This window comes from Peromyscus californicus, unplaced genomic scaffold (genome assembly GCF_007827085.1).
Source record: "Peromyscus californicus insignis strain IS unplaced genomic scaffold, ASM782708v3 Scaffold_9__1_contigs__length_137607984, whole genome shotgun sequence".
NCBI classification, from domain to species: domain Eukaryota; kingdom Metazoa; phylum Chordata; class Mammalia; order Rodentia; family Cricetidae; genus Peromyscus; species Peromyscus californicus.
In genome coordinates, this window is record NW_026294617.1 from 122,437,893 (window position 1) to 122,458,200 (window position 20,308).

At 41.0% G+C, this 20,308-nt stretch overlaps 1 protein-coding gene across 5 annotated transcripts in view; it reads left to right on the forward strand.

The window, feature by feature from the left end:
• The window catches only part of Odf2l (outer dense fiber of sperm tails 2 like), a 37,953-nt gene that overhangs the window by 15,723 nt on the left and 1,922 nt on the right, over window positions 1-20,308 (forward strand). For 3 of the 5 annotated variants that reach the window (XM_052731165.1, XM_052731167.1, XM_052731166.1), the window contains exons 8-15: window positions 1,211-1,396; window positions 4,086-4,195; window positions 5,045-5,180; window positions 8,217-8,327; window positions 12,410-12,514; window positions 15,980-16,065; window positions 16,197-16,359; window positions 19,473-19,598. In XM_052731165.1, coding sequence (XP_052587125.1) covers window positions 1,211-1,396; window positions 4,086-4,195; window positions 5,045-5,180; window positions 8,217-8,327; window positions 12,410-12,514; window positions 15,980-16,065; window positions 16,197-16,359; window positions 19,473-19,598 — 1,023 coding nt within the window. Of the gene's footprint in view, window positions 1-1,210; window positions 1,397-4,085; window positions 4,196-5,044; window positions 5,181-8,216; window positions 8,328-12,409; window positions 12,515-14,222; window positions 14,382-15,979; window positions 16,066-16,196; window positions 16,360-19,472; window positions 19,599-20,308 lie in introns of those variants that run through there. The other 2 variants (XM_052731168.1, XR_008216517.1) reach the window with 2 other exon arrangements.

Genomic DNA, 20,308 nt, shown 5'->3' on the forward strand with positions numbered 1-20,308 from the left:
TAAGTTAAATTTGTAGAAGAGGTAGTTGCTGCTGCAAAATTTACCTAACTAGTCCACAGAGATGAAATCCAAAGACATTCTTTTTTTCTTTTTTTTTTTTTTTTTTTTGGTTTTTCAAGACAGTGTTTCTCTGTGTAGTTTTGGTGCCTGTCCTGGATCTCAGGCTGACTTTGAACTCACAGTGATCTGCCTGGCTCTGCCTCCCTTGTGCTGGGATTAAAGGCCACCACCGTCCAGCGACATGCTTCTTAATTATAACATTCATGGAAGTGAAGGGAAACATAGCCTTTATTGGTCACAGGGTTAAGTAGAAAAGCCTATCTACCACTGTGAGTCCTAAATTTACTTTTAGCTGAAATGGCTGCCCCAAGAATGGTAGTGCCAAGCACGGATCCTGTAATTTCAGATTTAACATGCATGTAATTTTAAAAATACAAAAGCTTAGCAATCTCTAGTCATTAGTTCTTATATACTTCATGTTCATTAATATTTACATACAGCACTTAATGCTCAGATACTTAGAATCATTTGAAAGGAAAGCATAACAGTTGTCCCACTGGACCAGCTCTCTCATGTTTTACCAAGAGCGTGTCAAGGAATTGGTCCTGCCCGTTAGCACCATCCCATTCAGTGGCTGCGCCCTTGCACATCATTCAAACTGTTTGCCACTCCTGGGTAAGCAGTTACTCTCCTGGCTGGAACGTCAAGGATTAGCAGATTCCTTCCGATCCTAAAGTTAAGTTTGGTCACCGGGTCTTGGCTTCTCTTGTCTTCATCCTCCATGCCCTGTGCATCTTGCTCCCCTGAGGCACTCCCAGGTATCTGATGAGTTACTGGTTCCTTTTGAGCTTTGCATACCTAAGATTAAGGTCATATTTTCAACTGTCCTATGTTATATTTCATATGTGAACTAAATGATATCTGATCATGGGAGCTTTTAGGAAGCTGATGTTTCTGCCATAATCACAAATATTAGTCTCTTTAGTCATAATGCCATTAGTTTATATATACTGAAATATGTTGAATTTTCGTTTTTTAACTTGCTATAAGAAGTTTTGGCTATGCCACCTCTTATCACTGTTTAACTTTTTAACTATTCATGATTAGTTCTTTGGATAAAATCTGTGTGGAAGGTGACATATGTGTTTTTGCAACATTTCTTTAAACATTGAAGCTCTGGTGTAATTTAATTTCTTTTAACATTTTTTAGAGCTTGGAAACCCAAATAGCCAAGTGGAACTTGCAGGTGAAATTGAATAAGCAGGAAGCTGTAGCCATCAAAGAAGCAAGTAGGCAGAAAGGTGTGGCTCTGAAAAAAGCATCCAAAGTTTACAGACAACGGCTGAAACACTTCACGGGGGATATTGAACACCTCACTTCCCAGATTAGAGCTCAGGTGAGTGTGCACATTCTTGTATAAGATGCTTCATGCACTTAAATATCAGAGTTAGTTAGATAGCATGGTTAGTTAGACAGCATGGTTAGACAATATGACTAGTTAGTATAGTTCGACAGCATAGTTAGATAGCATAGTTAGTTAGCCTAGTTAATGTTGTGAAGCTTTAGATAATGGTATCATTCTTATCCATGTTACTATTTATGCTATAAAAATCTACTCATCTTTTTGCTTTTTATTTTGAAAGATTATGTATCATAATATACACAATTTGAAATCTATAGCATTTTGGGGGGCTTACTGAAAGGAAATGTAAGTATATGCCATGCCCCCTCCCTAACACACACACACCAAAAGCTTTTGTGGCTAGTTAAGAGTAAGGTTTCCTCCGTCTTGCCTACTGGAAAGTTACAGTGCATATTAACATTAAAGGCCTTGAGAAGGCTCTCAGAAGGCGGTAATGAAGGCATGGAAGGAAGAATTTCCCACACTTAACCACAGAACTCTTCTTGTGCCCACAAAGCAGCTCTTGGAAATGGTTCTGAGAAATATCAGTTTGGGAAATGCTGATTTATGTTATTAGACCATATGACTGTATTCAGTAATTCACTTCATTTAACCTCTGTAATGCATTTGAAGCCATATGCTGACGTCAACAAACATGTGAAAGATATCTTTGAGTCTAACACAGAGCTGAGAAATGGCCTAGTGCTTTGTTCTTCTGACAAATCAGTATTCTTACTCAGTTGCCAACCAATCAAATATTCATTGTTGCTGTGGCTCACTAGTATCCCACCTCTTAAGAACGTATGCTAAGGCTTATAGATTTATTAGTGGCTTTTGGAAATGAAAACAGACTTGTGTAAAAGCTTGTACAAACAAAACAAGTTAATATTTTATAAGCTCAAATCTCACCCTTTTAAGGCTCTAATATTTACCTTACACTCACTTGAGTAACTAGATATTGAATTGAAGACTAGGCTCAGCACCTACAAGGTTGTAACCTGACTGGATACCCACAGATGCTTGGAATGCTCGACACTACTCCTGGCTTGGCGCTCTGGAGGCTTCCCCCTTGAGTTAACATCACCAGAGCCCCAGGCCAGTCTGGAAAGGCTCCTGCACTGGAGACTGTACAGAAGGTGTTTGGCCTCTCTGACCTTCAGTTCTTTTGTGAACTAGGACATAAGAATGCTGCTTCCTCCAGTGGCTGGGGGAGCATGCATGAGAACTCAGATGGGGCTGCTATATGCTGTCTCTCTTCTGAGCCTCAGCGTGTGGAGTTGGCTGCCCTGTTGACTGGCTGCTGCCTCTGGCTTTAAGGTCTTCCTTGCTCATTGTCACTGCCTCCTTTTCCCTCGAATCAGCCCCTTTTCAACTCATCATATTAATGTCTTAATTTATGGAATTTCCTTCTCTCTGAAGCTATCTCATGTTTTTCTCTTCTCCCTCAAGTTGGTCTCAAGCCTGAAACACAAATGAGTTCAACCATGGCACATTTTATTGAAGTCTTATTTGGTTTACCATGCATGTCCATGCAATACAACACAGAGAAAACAAGGAGTTTGGGGATTAGGAAGGGTCTGTGAGATCTGCGGTAATTCGGAGGCTGCCACAGTACTAGTTCAGAAGCAGATCCGTTGCAGTGGAAGGTGAGGGGCTCTTGCTTTGTGTGTTTCCATAAGGACAGGTGAAAGAAGAAATGAGGACTTTACATATCTAATATATACATTTCTTCCATGGATTTAATACCTCAGTATCTTACATTATATACATTATAATATGAACTGACTTTATAGTATATGTCATAGCCATCTCTTACTTTATAATTTATATTAAAGTTTATTTTACGCAAAATATGAACTAAGGTACTAGTCTTCAGTGTAACAAACATTTCTGTGAAAAGCGTAGACCATATCTTGTACATACAAGATGACCAATAAACTTTTCTATGAATGAGTGAATGATAGAAGGAAAGAGGAAAATAGTATGTTAACTGCTGTCCAGACTGTTTGTGGGTCCTCTGATTCATGGTTAACTGGCACTCTTATAACTAGTGAGTTTGCTCTCTGTAGAGTGTGGACAAAGCCACAGAGTGGTGCCGAGAGCCATTGGCATTTACTGAGTGTTCCTGGCAGCAACGATGAAGGAAACAGACAGAAGTCCTCCTCTGTGGCTCTCCCATGCACACTGGCTGAGCCCCTGCCCTCTGCTGACAGCAGCCGTGTTGGCAAGCTGATGGGTGACCTCTAGACAGACAAATAAGCCTGCATTTGAAGATGCTGCGAGCCGTGGAATTGCAAATAGTTTCTCTATATTGGGGAAACCCTCTTCTCACATGTATGTGGTTGTTAGCTCTTCTGTGTAAAGAATGGAAAATGAAGAGGCATTCATAAGTAAAACAGAAATTATTTTAGTAATTGTGAAATATTCCTTAAAACTAGTCACGTCAGCATCTTAAAATAGTAAGTTGGAACTGTACTGTGCACATGTAAAGTCATAGTCATATGGGTGTTTCATTAAAGCTCACTTTAACGTTTTCCTCTTTTGGAAGCTGCACACTGAGCTTCTCTATAGGAAAAGCTGCATGCTTTACTGGAAGAGTGCTTTCATATTTACAGAGTGTTTGTGCCTAAGACCTGTAAAAAACACTTTTAAGTTACAAGATGAATGCTTTATATATTTTTAGGAAGCCAAGTTGTCCGAAACAGTTTCAGCTTCCAATGCCTGGAAAAGTCATTATGAGAAAATTGTAATAGAAAAAACTGAACTGGAAGTTCAGATTGAAACAATGAAAAAGTAAGCAAGAATTTAGATTGTCATTGTATAATGAAAAGTGACTTGATTCTTCTCCAACACTGCATGCTTTGGTTCTTCTGGATTCTATGTGGTAAAGGTGTTGTTGATAGTGATAAGCTGTTCTTCTACTAAGAAATGGGAGTGAGAATGATTACTCTTTAAACATGCATTGCTATTCCCATTTTAAAGGTGGAACTTGCAGATTTGCACTTTGTGCTTAAGTGTGTATCTCTGTTATTTCTTATAAATATAGATAACTTTGTTCTAAGTAGAAGTGATGTTTCTCAATTAAACAAGGATATGAGTGAAGCGAAGTTTATAATGTAAGTTTCAAAATCCTAAAAGTTATTATCCCTTAATTCAAGGGACTGAAGTGCATAACAGAAAGTTAATGAGTAAAAATACCCATTCTGTTCTTTGACGCTGCTGCTGTGGAGCAGTAACAGACCCTAATATTTGCCTTAAGTTTTATTCCCGTGCTGTTATGCTTGATCATGGAGAACTAACATGTAATTTGCCTCTTAGGAGGAGGTGTCACTACCTCACTTGATCCGTGTGTGTGTGTGTGTGTGTGTGTGTGTGTGTGTATTTTTGCATATGCATTGTTTGTGAGAGGGAGGGGCAGACATGCCTCCTGTGGGCGATAGGCTAGACGGCATCATCAGTAGGTGAGTATTTCTAACCCTGGCTGCTTTGAGCACAGCCCTGGGTCTGCCCTTGCTGTATCCGTCCTGCCGCCTTCCTGAACCTTTTCCATTTTAACCAGTGCACCCTACCAGAATAATTTTAAAAACACTTATAGTCTGTTAGTTGAATGAAATTTTCCATGCTTTCACTTATTTTATAAAGGCAAATCGTTAATCTTTTGGAAGATTTGAAGAAAATGGAAACTCACGGAAAAAACTCATGTGAAGAAATTCTTAGAAAACTTCACTCACTTGAAGATGAAAATGAAGCCCTAAATATTGAGAATGTGAACTTAAAGGTAGTGTGTGTGTGTGTGTGTGTGTGTGTGTGTGTGTGTGTGTGTGTGTCTGTGTGTCTGTGTGTGTCTGTGTGCATACTTAGTAGCAATACCTTGGAGTAAAGGCAAGGTTGGGCAATGCTCATGTATTGTTTTGTCTTTCATGTTTCTCATGATATTGTATTTTTAAGATAGATAATTTCTAGATACACAGATAATGTCTTTTTCATGTATATAAGTTTTAAGCTTTCTAGTCACAAATACAAAAATGAGTTTAAATTGCATTTAACAAAACAAGGCTTATGAGATTGGACAACTCTCTCTTTGTCTCAACTTTAAAACAGTTTATTTACTCTCTAATTTTAGCAGTGAATCATCCAAAATTGCATTAGCTTTACTGCACAAAACTATTTGTAGGTGTCATGGTTACCATATGGTTCACCATCAGGCTGGGTCTGTTTGAAACCAGAAAGTATGTTCTTGGCTGCTTTATAACCAGAAAGAATTTTCAACTGAGCCAAGTCCCAGGAGTGATTGGTTTATATGTGTCCCAGAGAAGAGATGAGAGAGGAAGATTTTAGACTTTCTGAGAAAAAAGGGAACCTGAGTTCTTAGACAGAGACACGCCTGTGACTGGACGGGACGTGACTGAACATGAGGGCACCTTCTCAGCTCCACAAAACAGAAATCAGAAAAGAAGCATTTGAACCATGAAATAAATAATCACAAAATTCTCTAAGACTCATGTTCTAGAAACAGAAATAGAAGTTTAGAAAGAGTAGAAAAGATGTGGATGTCAACCCCTCCCCACCAAGGGAACTCCAACAATTATGAAACTCAAAGTCTGGAATCCCATCATTTTCCTAAAAGTCCATCAATAAATGCCTGAAACGTCCACTGAAATTTTCCTAGTGTGAACATAATTTTAAACATCCAGTAATCATAATCGTTTCAAGAAAGGAAACAAGTGTGTTTCTAATGCAAAGAAAAGAAAATGCTTCATTTCTTAAAGGATAAACATTCCAGAAGTCCTGTTTCATATTTGTGTTCCTGGAAGCCCGTCTGTACTCTTGTTCTGCAGGAGCCCCTCTGCATCCCTGCCGCGCCCCCCCCACTCACCCCCCCATCCCCTATCCCCGCATCCCCGCCCCTCCGCATCCCTGCTGCCTCAGTGGGCTGCTCTCCAGGTGTGCTGGAGTCTCCTGGCTGCCTCTCCTTGAGTCTACACTGCCTGCTTAGTTAGGAGCTCTCATTTTTGTTACACTATATCTTTAAATTCTTTTTAACCTTAAAAAGAGAAAATAGGAAGAAGTGCATGTAAAAGGGCTTCACGTGTCTGAAAATATCTTTATTATGCCTTCATTTGCCTGACTTCAAGTGGATATAGCATCCCAGAGAGAGGGTGATCCTTTACTTTAGTGTATTTTGCAAGTACAGTTGTTATTAGAAAGCAATCTGTTGCTAGTCTGATTCTTATTCTGTGGAAATCCTGCTTCACATTTATGTTGGAAATATTCCTTTATCTTTGCTGTGTTAAGATTTTATACACATTTATATGGATATATTGTGTATTGTTTCTTTGGAATGCTGTCTCCTCTCCCTTTCTATTTTCTCTAGTTCAGGATACATGCTGATGAGTTATTGACCTGGATTGATACTTTGTTTTCAGTCTCTGTTTTTGTTCAGCTTTTGCGGGTGGGGGGTAGATTTTTTATAAAGCTCAGGACCACCTGCCTGGGGAGTGGTGCTGCCTACAGCAGGCTGGGCCCTTCTTCATCAGGTAATAATCAAGACGACCCCTCGCAGACATACCCACAGGCCAGCTTGAACTAAGCAGTTCCTCAGTTGACTGTAGGCCGTGCTAACAGTCAAGGCTGATGAGGACAACATCCTCAGTAGATACCAGTAGTTTTCTTTCACGCAAAGAACAGACATGCTCTCTGCCTATTATGAGATATTTGAGTTTTTACATTTTCCTTCTTTTAATACATCCCAGTCCATAGGTAGTTGTCATCAGCCCCTTTGTCTTACCCCATTGGAGGTACGCCTCAGGAAGTTAACACAATGCCTGTGGTTTTGCCGCTACTGCTATGGGTAATAAATAACGGCCTCTGCCTCTTACCTGGTCTGTGCCTTATGCTAGCATCTGTGAAACTGTGGTAGGCTAACTGGCATGCACACAAGGAGAATATCCTTGCCAGTCCTAACATCTGAGTAGAGTTTGTGCTCTTCTAAAGTCATGTACAGTTTTGTCTGGATCTTCTTTCATATCTTTATAATTAAAAACATTTAATTTGTTTGGTGCTTCTTTAGCAGTTGGCCAAGGCAGGTGGTTAACCTGTTTCCCAAGTACTTGTAGTTTATTTGAGGCTCATTTACAGCCCATGTTTCCCCTAATGGTTTAAAACCCAGTGTTGAATGTATACTATGTTTTGTGTATTTTTCTTTTCCTTTTCTTCTGTCTTCTGTGTTCTTAGTGTCTTGACAACTTAATGCTTTATATATTTCAATATCTAGTAAGCATAGATATTGTTCACTTAGTATCCTTTATAAATTGTTTGGTCTTTCCTGTTTATTCTCTCATATAAGGTGTTTTTATTTCTGCTTTTAATTTTGAGACTAGGTTTTATTAAATAGCCTTGGCTGGCCTAGACCTTGCAACAATTCCTCTGCCTTTGCCTCGTAAGTACGTGCCACCATGCCCAGCTGCCATACGAGTCTTAGTTTTGTCGTATAACCTCCAACTGTTACACTTTTGGTTGAGATTGAGAAGTGTTAAATGAATGTGGAAAACTTGACATGTCAATGTTATTGATTCTTTTTATTTAGAACTCAACTTTTTTCAGCTCTTTTATTTGTTAGTAAATTTTTAAAAATCTGTGTACTGATTAAATTTATTCATGAGTATTAGTTATTAATTTTAGGTGGAAATTATATGCCATAAAAATGATTATTTCATTGATGTTGATGAATGAGGTATGCTTTAATAATTCTTCAACATGGATTATAATGTTCTGTTGGCTGAAAACCTCCCATCAATCATGTATTTCTTTCTAGAGTACGCTTGATGCTTTGAAGGATGAAGTTGTTTCTGTTGAAAATGAACTCGTAGAATTACAAGAAATAGAGAAACGACAGAAAACTCTCATTGACGTATATAAAACTCAGGTAACTTGCTAAGGTTTATTGAAATCTGTAGATGACTTAAACCACTGTGGCTCAAGTCGACAGAACTGAAGAGATGGGGTGAATATTTGTGACGTAATACAGTGTGTCTCAAACATTCCTTAAAACTCCGTATGCCTTCATAGAGGTGGTCTTGCCAATTCCTAGTGCTGGCACTACTTATGGAAATATTAGATATTCCTAAAAGGAAATTTAAAATCGATTGCACAGGGGTGATGAGAATCTTAATATGGAATCTTGTTAGTATATTTAATGACATTGATTTACAACAATGATTGTCACCAAGAGTCATTAAATCCAGTACTCCCTTTTCCTAATAAGTAATGTATAATTCAGATTTATTCACGTGAAATACATGGAAAGAAACATATGAGACTTGGTGAGATGACTCAGTTGGTAGTGTGCTTGCCATGCAAGCATGAAAACCTGAGTTTGGATCCCCAGGACCCAACTACAAAGCTGAGCACAGCAGTGTACACTTGGGGGGTGGAGACATACTGATCCCTGGAACTCCTATCTGGCCAGCTCAGCCACATTAGTAGTTCATTTCAGTGAGAGACCTTGTCTCAGAAATAAAGTAGAGAATGGTAGAAAAGACACCTGATTTCGACCTCTGACATCCACACAAAGAGCACACACATGCAGTTATGTACACACACATGCACCACAAATACACAAAAGAACATACGGTGATTTATCTAAAGTAGAATGTATGTCCAGTGATTAGTTATATAGTTCAGCTTTCAGGTTCGGAAGTGCAGTGTTGAAGGGAAACTGGGAAAGACTGGATGTGTACAGATGCTTGCATGATAGGAACAAAGTGCTCATTAAAGAGAGCTGTTATTGGGAGAGTATAAGTAAAGAATAGTGAAGGACGGCGGCGGTGTGGTGCCCTCAAGGACTGCCTGCTTGGCAGGTGTGAGGCCTTGGGTTCAGTCCCCAGCGTTGTGGGAGGGAGAGGGACCGTGAAAGGAGGACGGAAGGAAAGAAAATGTATTGCAGGCAAAAGCCGAAGGTGGAGTAAAGTGTAGCAAGCAGGAGGGGCTGCATCTAGACGGGCTGGGTGGCAGTTGAGATGCCCAGCTAAAGGGCTGCAGGGGGAGGGGCGCATGGAGCCTGGAGGACTGTGTGCCGAGCACACTATCAGTGTCTGCCTGCTTGTTGGCTTTTAGGCCTCAGCAAGCATGCTTCATCTGAATGTATCATGTTGTAGCTGCTGGGCAGTGTGCACAGTTCACCCATGCCCTTTGGATGGATTTTGATTTCATGGGGAAAATTATTGGAATGGGAGCTAGTTTTTTTTTTCTCTTATTGAAAATAGATTTTTTCCACATAATGTATCCTGATTGTATTTTCTTTTCTCCCACTACTCTTCTCATTTCCTCCCCACATCCCCTCCCATCCAGATCCACTCCCTTTCTGTCTCTCATTGGCAGGCTTCTAAGGGATAATAATAAAATAAAACAAAATATAATATAGTAAAATATAATAAGATAAAACAAAAACTAACACATCAGAATTGGACAAAACAATCAAACAGAAAGAAAAGAGCCCAAGAGAAGGCACAAGAATTAGAGACCCACTTGTTTGCACACTCAGGAATCCCATATAAACATTAAAATGGAAGCCATAAAATAAATGCAGAGGTCCTGGTACAGACCCGTACAGGCCCTATGCATGAGGCTTCAGTCTCTGAATTCATATGAACTTTGCACATATTGATTTAGAAGGCCTTGTTTTCTTGGTGTTGTCCATCCCCTCTGGCTCTTACACTCTTTCTGTCTCCTCCTCTGCAGGGTTTCCTGAGCCCTGCAGGAAAGAATTTGATGGAGACACTGTTTAGGACTGAGTGTTTCAAGGTCTCTCACTCTCTGCATAATGTCTGGCTTGGGTCTCTGCATTTGTTCACATCTGCTGCAGGAGGAAGCTTCTCTGATGTTGGCTGAGCAAGGCTCTGATCTATGAGTATGGCAGAATGTCATTAGGAGTTGGTTTTGTTTCTACTTGTTTGTTTGCTTAGAACAGTAGTATTTGGTTTTGTCCTAGGTCCCTGGGCTATCTAGTGTCAGGCTCTTGGTCACCAAGCAATGTCAGGCAGGTATGAGTTCCATCTCCTGGAATGGGTCTTAAGTCAAGTCAGATATTGGTTGGTGATTCCCACAAGCTTTGTGTTACCATTGCCCTAGTGTGTCTTACAGGCAGGACACTATTGTAGATGAAAGGGCTTGTGGCTGGCTGTGGTGATATTGTGTTCCCCAAAATATTGTGCACTCTAATAAACTTGTCTGGGGTCAGAGACAGAACAGCCACTAGATATAGAGGCCAGAAAATGGTGGCACACACACCTTTAATCCTATCACTTAGGAGGCAGAGATCCATCTGGATCTCTGTGAGTTTAAAGCCACACTGGAAACAGCCAGGCATGGTGACTCATGCCTTTAATCCCAGGAAGTGATGGCAGAAAGCAGAAAGGTATACAAGGTGTGAAAACCAGAAACTAGAGCTGGTTAAGCATTTAGGCTTTTGAATAAACAGTTCAGCTGAGATTCATTCTGGATGAAGACTCAGAGGCTTCCAGTATGAGGAAAGAGGATCAGCTGAGGAATTGGCAAGGTGAGGTGGCTGTGGCTTGTTCTGCTTCTCTGATCTTCTAGCATTTACCCCAATATCTGGCTCTGGGTTTGATTTTATTAATAAAACCTTTAAGATTCATGCTACAGCTGGCTTGGTGTTTGCCTTTCTCTTTTGGTACTGTGCAGAGTACCTTCCTGTACCAGAGATGTTAGAATGTGTGAGTGACCAGCTCGATGTCTCCATGTTCAATGGGTTGTGGAGGTGTTGTCTTCAGTAATGGAGCCTTGTTGTCAGTTTGTGGTATGTTGTCTTGGCAACAGCCTGGGTTGTTTGGGGGATTCCTATGGGACCTATTTGGCTAACAACTCAATTAGATGTAACCTAATCCTGGTACTGGAAGCTTTGTTTGTTGACAAAAGAGAGTTGGGGACTTTGTTTCCCCATTATCTGGAGGTTTCATTTAGATTACCTTCATATATGTTTATGTATGTGTTAAGAAACCTCTACTGTATTAGGTTTCCATACTACTCCTCAAATGACCCTTAGTTTTAGATGTTTCTCCCTGTATTCCCTCCTGTGTCCTTCCCACCACCACTTCATCCTCCTGTTCCAGCCCACCCACCCATAACTACCTATTCTATTTCCTTTTTTAAATGAGATCTATCTGTCCCCCATAGTCCCTTACTCTTTGCCTACCCTCTATAGTTCCATAGATTGTAGCTTGGTTATCATTGCCTTAACAGCTAAGATCCACACAGAAGCAAATGCATAACACATTTGTCTTTCTGGGTCTGGGTTACCTCAATCAGGATGCTTTTTTCTAGTTCCATCCATTTACCTGCAAATTTTATTATTTCATTTTTAAATTGCTGTGCATTGTGTAAATGGACATTTTGTTTATCTGCTCTTTTATTGAGGGACATCTAGGTTGTTTCCAGTTTCTGTATTATGCATAGGTCAGCAATGAACATGGCTGAACAAGTCTTTCTGTGGTATACACCCAAGAGTGGTATAGCTGGATCTAGAGGTAGATCAATTCCCATCTTCCTGAGAAACTGCCACGCTGATTTCATAGTGGCTGTGCAGTTTACGTTCCTACCAACAATGGATGTGTGTTCCCCTTGCCAGCATGAGCTGTCACTTGTTTTATTGATCTTAGCTGTTATGACAGGTGTAAGAGGAAATGAGAGACTAGTTTCTTAAAGAATCAATGACCTGAAAATGAAAATTGATGTAGTCTTTAGAGCTCAAGTAAAGAGTATAAGAACATTGATCAGAGAAGACAGGTAGATAATGAAGGGATGAGGTAGAATTGTACATTAAGAAATTCTGTCAGGAGTAATGTTACATAAACATGCTGAGAGAGAATGATGATTTCTTTAAAATACAAATTCAAAGTGAAATAAATATAACTACATGCTTTAGCTTTTATTTCATGTTATACTTAAAATAATACATGGTACTTTACAGTCTGTGTGTTTTTTTTTAAGGTACAAAAGTTGCAAGAAGCAGCTGAAATGGTAAAAAGCAGATGTAAAAATTTGCTACATGAAAATAACCTAATAATAAAAAACAAAAACAAGAAGTTAGAGAAGGTAAGTTTGAAATTGAAGTAGCAAAGTATTTTCCGTGTGTGCAACCTTTGACCCTGGCTGTCGTGCGGCCGCCTTGCTCCCTGTCGTTTTGTGAGTGCGTGCCTAGGGATGACCCCTTCAGAGTCGCCGCCGGGGGAGGGTCTCTCTTCCCCTTGAAGATACACTGTTCTCAGGCGTGGTGAAATGTTGTTTATTTGTGAGAACGTCTTTTTACTTTTTTTATTCATATTTGAGAAATAGCATGAATGCTTTATTTTTTTCGATACAGGAGTAGATTAAAACTAAAAAGGCCCAATTATTTATTACTGAGATCTATCAGCAGTAAAATGCAAACTGGTCTCTTTTTTTCTATTTTTACATTTTTTGTGTCTAAAAAAATTGCAAAGTAAATAGTCTCTGGTAAATACATTTTGGGAGGAAAAATGATATCTTGAGAAACCTCTTCCTTTATTCACCCAGTTGCAACAGAAGCCAGAGAAGCCAGTTTTGGCAGGTGATGGTGTTTTTGTGAATATTTTTAAGTTTTTAGATGGAACCACATTCCCTTTTGGATTTCACATTGTTTTGGTAAGGAAACAGAGAGAGAGTCATAGGACACCGGTTCCTGGCTGGGGGTCGGGGATGTTAGTGGTAGGGCCCAGAGTCCATGGCTACTGTTGCTGTGGTGCTGGCACATTTTGAGACTGGGAACCAAGAGTGAGGTGTCAAGGTCAGCCAGGACAGGCCACTAGGCCACCAAATGAGGAACTGGACCCTTTCTTAGAGCTGTTTCTCACCCATTTTAGCAGGCCACAGAAGATGCCATTTCATGTGGTCTGTTTCTCACAGGACAGTGCCTCTTCTGCTAGGGGGTGCAGTGAAAACCAGTTCAAACCTGTTCAAAGGCACAAAGGGGAGGAGCCTGCTTCTCCAGCTACTGTTCTTATAATGTTTTCTGTGTAGAACTGGAAAAGGATGCTGTTTTAAAAAGAAATTCTTTTTATTTATCCATTGCTTGAATCTCCTGATTTTCTCATGGCTTCTTAGCTGTTTTAGGGATTCAGAGGTGTGCTTTATTCTGGTTTTATCTCTTGTTTTCAAGATGGCCAGATGTTGCACCGAAACTGTGGGTGTCCCCAACTCAGGCAAGTTACCCTCTTGCATTTCCTCCGTGAGAACATCCTGAACGTCACATTTTAGTTGTTTATGGTTACACAGAGCAGGGTGGCATTCCTTGGGTTGCATCAGCACACTGTTCTCCAATATTTACAGAGTGCTGCAGTGAGAAAGGGCAGGAGGTGAGCGGAGCACTGTGGGTGAATTAGATTTGCTCACATGGCAGGACAGTGACCACATATAGCCCAGTGAGAACCGATGTGTTAGCTGTCGGAAACAACGCTCAGTGAAGGCTGATTTAGGCCAAGAAGACTGAAAGGGCATGTGTTAGTTATAAAGTGCTATAAAGGGACAGTTACTGGAGAGCTGAAGAAGAACCAGTGGAAAAGAAACCACCAGTTCCTCAGTCCGTCCTGTGTGTGACACCTGAAGTGGGCTGATAGCACCAGACGACAAGCGTTTTGAAAATGAATGAATTTCAGTCATATGTCTCGTGTAACTTAACATTTGTAAAGTACTTATTAATAACAAGCATGTCTAGTCTTTAAGAGAGAAAGCATATTCTTGGTATATGTGTGACCTTGCATTTATTTCCCCTGATGCCACACCTCAGATGAGAGGCCAGGTGGAGTCTCATTTGAAGCAGGTAGAGCGAGCCCGCCACTCCTTCACGTCAGCCGCGCAGAGACTTCAGGAGTGTCAGGAGAACCTGCAGCGCTGCAAGGGGAAGTGTGCAGAGCAGGCGCACACCATTAGCGAGCTTCAGGGCCAGGTGTCCCGTCGTCGTTCTCAGTCTGGGAGGGAAGACGTGTCAAAGGAATATCTGACCTCATTTCACCTGTCGAGGGCACTCGGGTTGGGTTGAACTTTTTATTCCCGTCTATATCAGTTGATGAAAATATTTTCATGCAGATATTTCATGGTAACCCTTTAGAGTTTCCTTCTGACACTGGTAATTGAAGTAGCTGATACAGTTATTTGTGTGAGTCTGCATTTGGACTTGGAGGACACAGTGTGGTGACGTAATGAGAGGAGGGGCCAAGCTGGGCTTGCATGTCTGTTTCCCGACATCAGCATAAGGGAATAATAGTTTACCTTGCAAAAATTAGAATTGAGCGCCCAGATTATTGGGATTAATTCCATCCTTTTACTTAGTACCTATCAATCCATCAGAACAAGGACTCTGTGTACCCTTGTAATCAGCATGCATCTACCTCCTCCCTTGGTGCTTATCACACAGTAAGCATCCTACATGTTTTAGGGTTATTTCATGTTTTCTTAAAGAAGCATGTTTGAATCTGATAGCCAGTCTGTTTCTTTATTTGCAAGACACTTTCAGGAAGAATTCACCTTGTGTCTTCCAGATGAATGTAATTCAGCTTTTAAAAATACAAAGCAAATTTCCAAGAAGAAATTCTTCTAGAAAAATAATCATTTTCTTTTACTTAAGTTACTGCTTTAATGTATGAGAAAAATTGGTTTTTGTTTTACGTGTATGGATGTTTCCTCTGCATGTCTGTGCACCACATGCATGTAATACCCAAAGTGGCCAATAGAGAGCATCATATTCCTTAGGACTGGAGTTAAGGGATGATTACGAGCCACCATGTGGGTGCTGGGAATTTAAGATGGATCCTCTGGAAGAGCAGCCAGTGTTCTTAACTGCTGAGTCATCTCTCCAGCCCTGATGAAAAAAATACTTTCACTATTAAAGCTACTTAAACTATTTCAATTAGACTTTGAAGTAGTAGGAAGACTAGGCTGTCTTGACTTGAGTAGCTGTGTCTTTGATTTATTTGGCTTTTACTTTAGTATCTTCACAGATAATTATCAGTAATGTCAGTGGAACATTATTGATGTGAGAAACCTTAAATATCTAATTAAAAATGTTGAAGATTTTCACGCGCAATTTTTTTCTTTTTTGTTTTGTTGTCGGTTTTGAGGCAGGGTTTCATGTAGCTCACACTGGCCTCAGCCGGAGGATGAATCTGAATTTCTGGTTCTCTTTCCTCTCCTTCCTGAGCTGGGCTTGCAGCGTGAGGCACCACACCTGGCTTTCCTGCTGGGAAAGCTGTTGCCAGCTGAGCCACATCCCTTGCCTTGCAGAGCGGAATGTCTTTTCAGTAAGACATTGTTCAGGAGATTTTAATTACCATCACAAAGAAAAAATGTAGTTAATTTTCTAACATAGACAACATCAGCTTTTAAAACTCAGTGAGGAGTTGGAGAACTTGTGTGTTAGCGTTGTAAATATGGCTTGGTGTCTGTGTATTCATATCTTCTTGTTTCTTGTGCTTCCAAATAAAATACATTATTTCCTTGGAAGTCAATGAAAAAAGTAGCTGAAAAGGTATTTTTTTTTCTGCTTAGATTGATGGAAACCATAGCCTTCTAAACAAGCTTTCTCTTGAGGAGGAGAATTACCTCATTCAGTTAAAGTGTGAGAACCTAAAAGAGTAAGTATCAAGTGGACATAAAGTCGATGCTGCATTTTCTCTATGCACTATAGTCTGTATGTATGTGTATGTTTGTGTGTGATATAGTTATCTCATATTAATAAGCATACATATGCATATTTCTGTAAAAGAAAGTTGGAGCAGATGGATGCAGAGAATAAAGAACTTGAGAAGAAGCTGGACGACCAGGAGGAGTATCTGAAGCACAGTGACCTGGAGCTGAAGGAGAAGGCTGCAGAATACACAGTGCTGTCCAGGCAGCTGGAAGCCGCTCTGGAGGAAGGGAGACAAAAGGTACAGATGGCCTTTATTTAGAAACTGTTTAATTAGTTTGCCAGAGTCGGCTCCCATTGCCAAGCCTCCAGTTATTGTTTTTACGCTGATGACAGGGTGGAGGGAGCGCTCCATTTTTGTTCTTTACTGAATTTTCCCTCAGAGCAGAACACGGAGATATTCCTGGGCCAGGACTGCCTTCTAGATGAGTGCTGATGTGGCGGGAGAGGGGGCAAAGGTGGGAAGGATCCGGAGAGTGTGACCCCTCTGTGTGTGTGTGCCTGTGTGTGTGCGTGTGCGTGTGCGCGTGCGCGTGTGCTTGTGCGTGTGTGTGTGTGTGTGTGTGTGTGTGTGTGTATGTGTATGTGTTTGAATAAATAAAGGTTCTGGTTCTGATTGACATCCAGTGAACTCTAAAGTGAACTTCTCTGTGACACACATTGGTTGCACAAACAAGAACACACAAGAACTCCGTTCTAGTTCAGTCTGAAGCTAGCATTCAGCCTGCCCAGCCTCTCGGCATGTGGACGCTTGGGTAGTGCTTCACAGGCAAAGATGGAAAGGCCAGTCCTGAGCTCTCGGTGTAGTGGGGATGTCATCTTACCTGCAGGTTCTGTGGTAGAGGTCGACTCAAGTGACACAAAAAAGTGGGCATTTCAATCAGAGAGGAAGGGAATGGTGGGAAGATCTCAAAGAAGAGATGAAGTTATCAGACAACTTGACCAAGAGAGATGACTGGAAAGGGGGCCGTTCCAGGCTCAGGTAAAACCTGGTACAAGGCAGTCTCCCAGGAATCTATAAGGAAGACCCAGCGAAGACTCCTAGCAATAGTGGATATGTAGCCCGAACTGGCCGCCTCCTGTGACCAGATTGGTGCCTAGCCCAATTGGCACCAGAGAGGCTTCATCCAGCCACAGATGGAAACAGATGCAGAGACCCATAGCCAAACATTAGGCAGAGTTCAGGGAATCCTGCAGAAGAGGGGAGAAGGCATTGTAGGAGCCAGAGGGATCAAGAACAACACAAGGAAACCCACAGAATCAACTAACCTGGGCTTGTAGGGGCTCACAGGAACTGAACCAACAACTGGTGGGAGCCTGCATGAAACTGGCCTAGCCCTCTGCATATATGTTACAGTTGTGTAGCTTGGTCCTCTTGTGGGACTCCTAACAGAGGGAACGGGGGCTGTCTCTGACTCTTTTGCTGGCTTTTGGGACCCTACTCCTCATACTGGGCCACTTTGCCCAGCCTTAATACATGGAGAGGTGCTTAGTTTAACTGCAACTTGATATGCCATGTTTTGTTGATACTCATGGGAGACCTGCCCTTTCCTGAACAGAAATGGAAGAGGAGTGGATTGGGGGTAGGAATGGAGGGGGTTGGGAGGAGGGACTGGGAGGAGAGGAGGGAGAGGAAACTGTGTCTAGGATGTAAAATAAATAAATAAATTTATTAAAAAGAAACAAACAAACAAAAAAAACTTGAAATCTCATATTGAAAGACCATAGAGTAAGCTTTGGAGTCCAAGTAGCTGGATTTGGATCCTGCCTCTGATGGGCAGACTGTCTTTTTTTTTGGAGCTGAGGATTGAACCCAGGGCCTTGTGCTTGCTAGGCAAGCGCTCTACCACTGAGCTAAATCCCCAACCTGGCTGTCTCTTTAAGAATCAGCAAAATGGGACTTATGATTTCCCTTGTAGGATGAGTGAGGCTAAAAGGTGACCATCTCTACCCTGGGGACTCTCATTCCTGACCCCACTGAAGTCTACTTTACTTGGCATCTCCACTTTAACACTGACTTACCAAATCTGACATGTCTAAAAGTAAACTTTGAACCCTTCCCTCCTAATTGTCTTTTAGTTATTGTATCCTCTAAGTCTTTAGTGTCAGTTCTGTCAAGGCTAAACTCTGGTATCCTCCAGTGTTTTGAATTTTCTGAAGTTCCGCGGAGCCAATTTAAGTTGATTTGAAGGCACACGTCATAGAATGAAAGCTGAATAGCGAAGGGTGGTGCCAGTTGTAGACATGCTCTGCAGCTTTCTCAGCCCCGCCAACCTCTGGAAAGAAAGGAGAGCTTTGCTTGAGGTCAGCATAGGACCTTGTCAATGCCAGATGCTCTCTGACTTTTTCCCACAGTGGTCAGAGTCCCCAGAAGTTGCCTACCCTTTCCTCTCCTGCAGTGGTGGAATGTGCTGATGTCTCATTTCTGACCACTTGATGAGGGCCATCATTGTCTGTCCCCCTTGTCCGCATTGAGGGCACAGGTGCTTTCCTGGGCCTTCTTCCCTTCCTGGCTTCAGAACTCACTGCTGTCCTTTCCTGTTGTCTGGGAATTGGTTCACAGTAACTTGGAACTGAGTCCTCGGAGCACTGTCAGGGCAGTCCTTCCTGCTGAGCTCTTCCTCTGGACTAGCCTCTACCTCTGCTTGCACACTTGTGGCTCCAAACCAACATTCTTGCAAATGGGCCTCCACTTACCTGAGTCTCTGATGGACATAGCTAGGCTAGACTTTCTGTTAACATAAGCAACCGAGAGAAATAGAAATACTCATATTCAGGCTGCATTGAAAGTGAAGGATGCCGCACCTATCTCGTGTGTCTGTCTGGGGGCTGTGTGCACACTGCCCCTCCACTGGGTATCTGGACACATAATCAGTGTTCAGTGAGACCTTGCTGTGTTCCACCACTCCCCCAGATATCACAATGAATATAAATAAATAAATACTATGAAAAGTGGCAGCTGGGTTTAATATGTCTGAAACTGTCGGGGAGATCCTACCCAGGTCACAAACAGTGCAAACCCGCATACCTCTCCACCTCAAATTAACTTTCCAGATACTTATGATACATATACACACATGTATTGTATGTGCTTCTTCAAATCAAACTCTTTATTTTTCCCTTTGCCGTGCTGGAATTGAACCAAGGGCCTCGCACATGCTAGGAAATCATCTGCCACTGAGCTATATCCCCAACTCAAGATAAAATACATTGAATATTTTCTAATGGAATTGTCTAATATCCAATTAGTATCTACTTGGGAAAAAAGTAGTATACTATGATTATATCAGGGCTTCAAAATAAGTTTTAAGGAAAGCACCTTTAGTCATTTTATTCTTTTAATGAAAATTACAGGTTTCTGAAGAAGTAGAGAAGATGTCATCTAGAGAGAGGGCTTTACAAATTAAAATATTAGATCTGGAAGCTGAGCTTAGAAAGAAAAACGAAGAACAAAACCAACTTGTTGGCCAAATGAACAGTGTAAGTATTAGCATGGCTTGTATTGTAAATGTGAGCACTTAGCATGTGTTTCTTGTAACATTGCTACATTCTGAAAGCCCAGGTGGAGGGGAGGCAAGGCTTTTGTTTTCCTGCTAAGATTAGAAATGACAAATAGTAAAAATGCAAAAATGTGCTGTCACGATCATGGCAGAGAATTCCCCACCTTGCTTTGTCTCATCAGGCCATTCCGTGCTCAGTATCTTTGTGGAACAGCTGCTCAGTGAAGGCTCCACAAAGAAGCCATGTAATTTTTATTTAAATTTTCTTTATTTGAATTTTCATCTTTTAAAGAGACATATAATTTAAAGTTATGAACTAGATTTTATATCTGTCTTGATTAATGAATATATCTTAGAAGGATATGATTTTAATATTCACCATTGTCCAATCTGCATAAGAGCTGGATGCTCTGATCCACTCAGCCATGAAATGAGAATACCAAATTGGCTGTGTTTAATTAGTCTCATATTTTTCCTGAATATTCATGAAATAGTCTATTGGCATAAGATAATCTTGAAGCTGGCATTAGTCGTGCTTAAATTACTTAATAACTGTCTACTTGATAATTACATAGAGAATGTTGGTGCTTTATTTTTCCAGGAGTTGGAGACTCTGTGAAAACCCTTTTTTCATTTCCTCTAAAAAGATGTAAACCTAAAAGGTTCAAAAAGTTAAGTTATTTTGACATA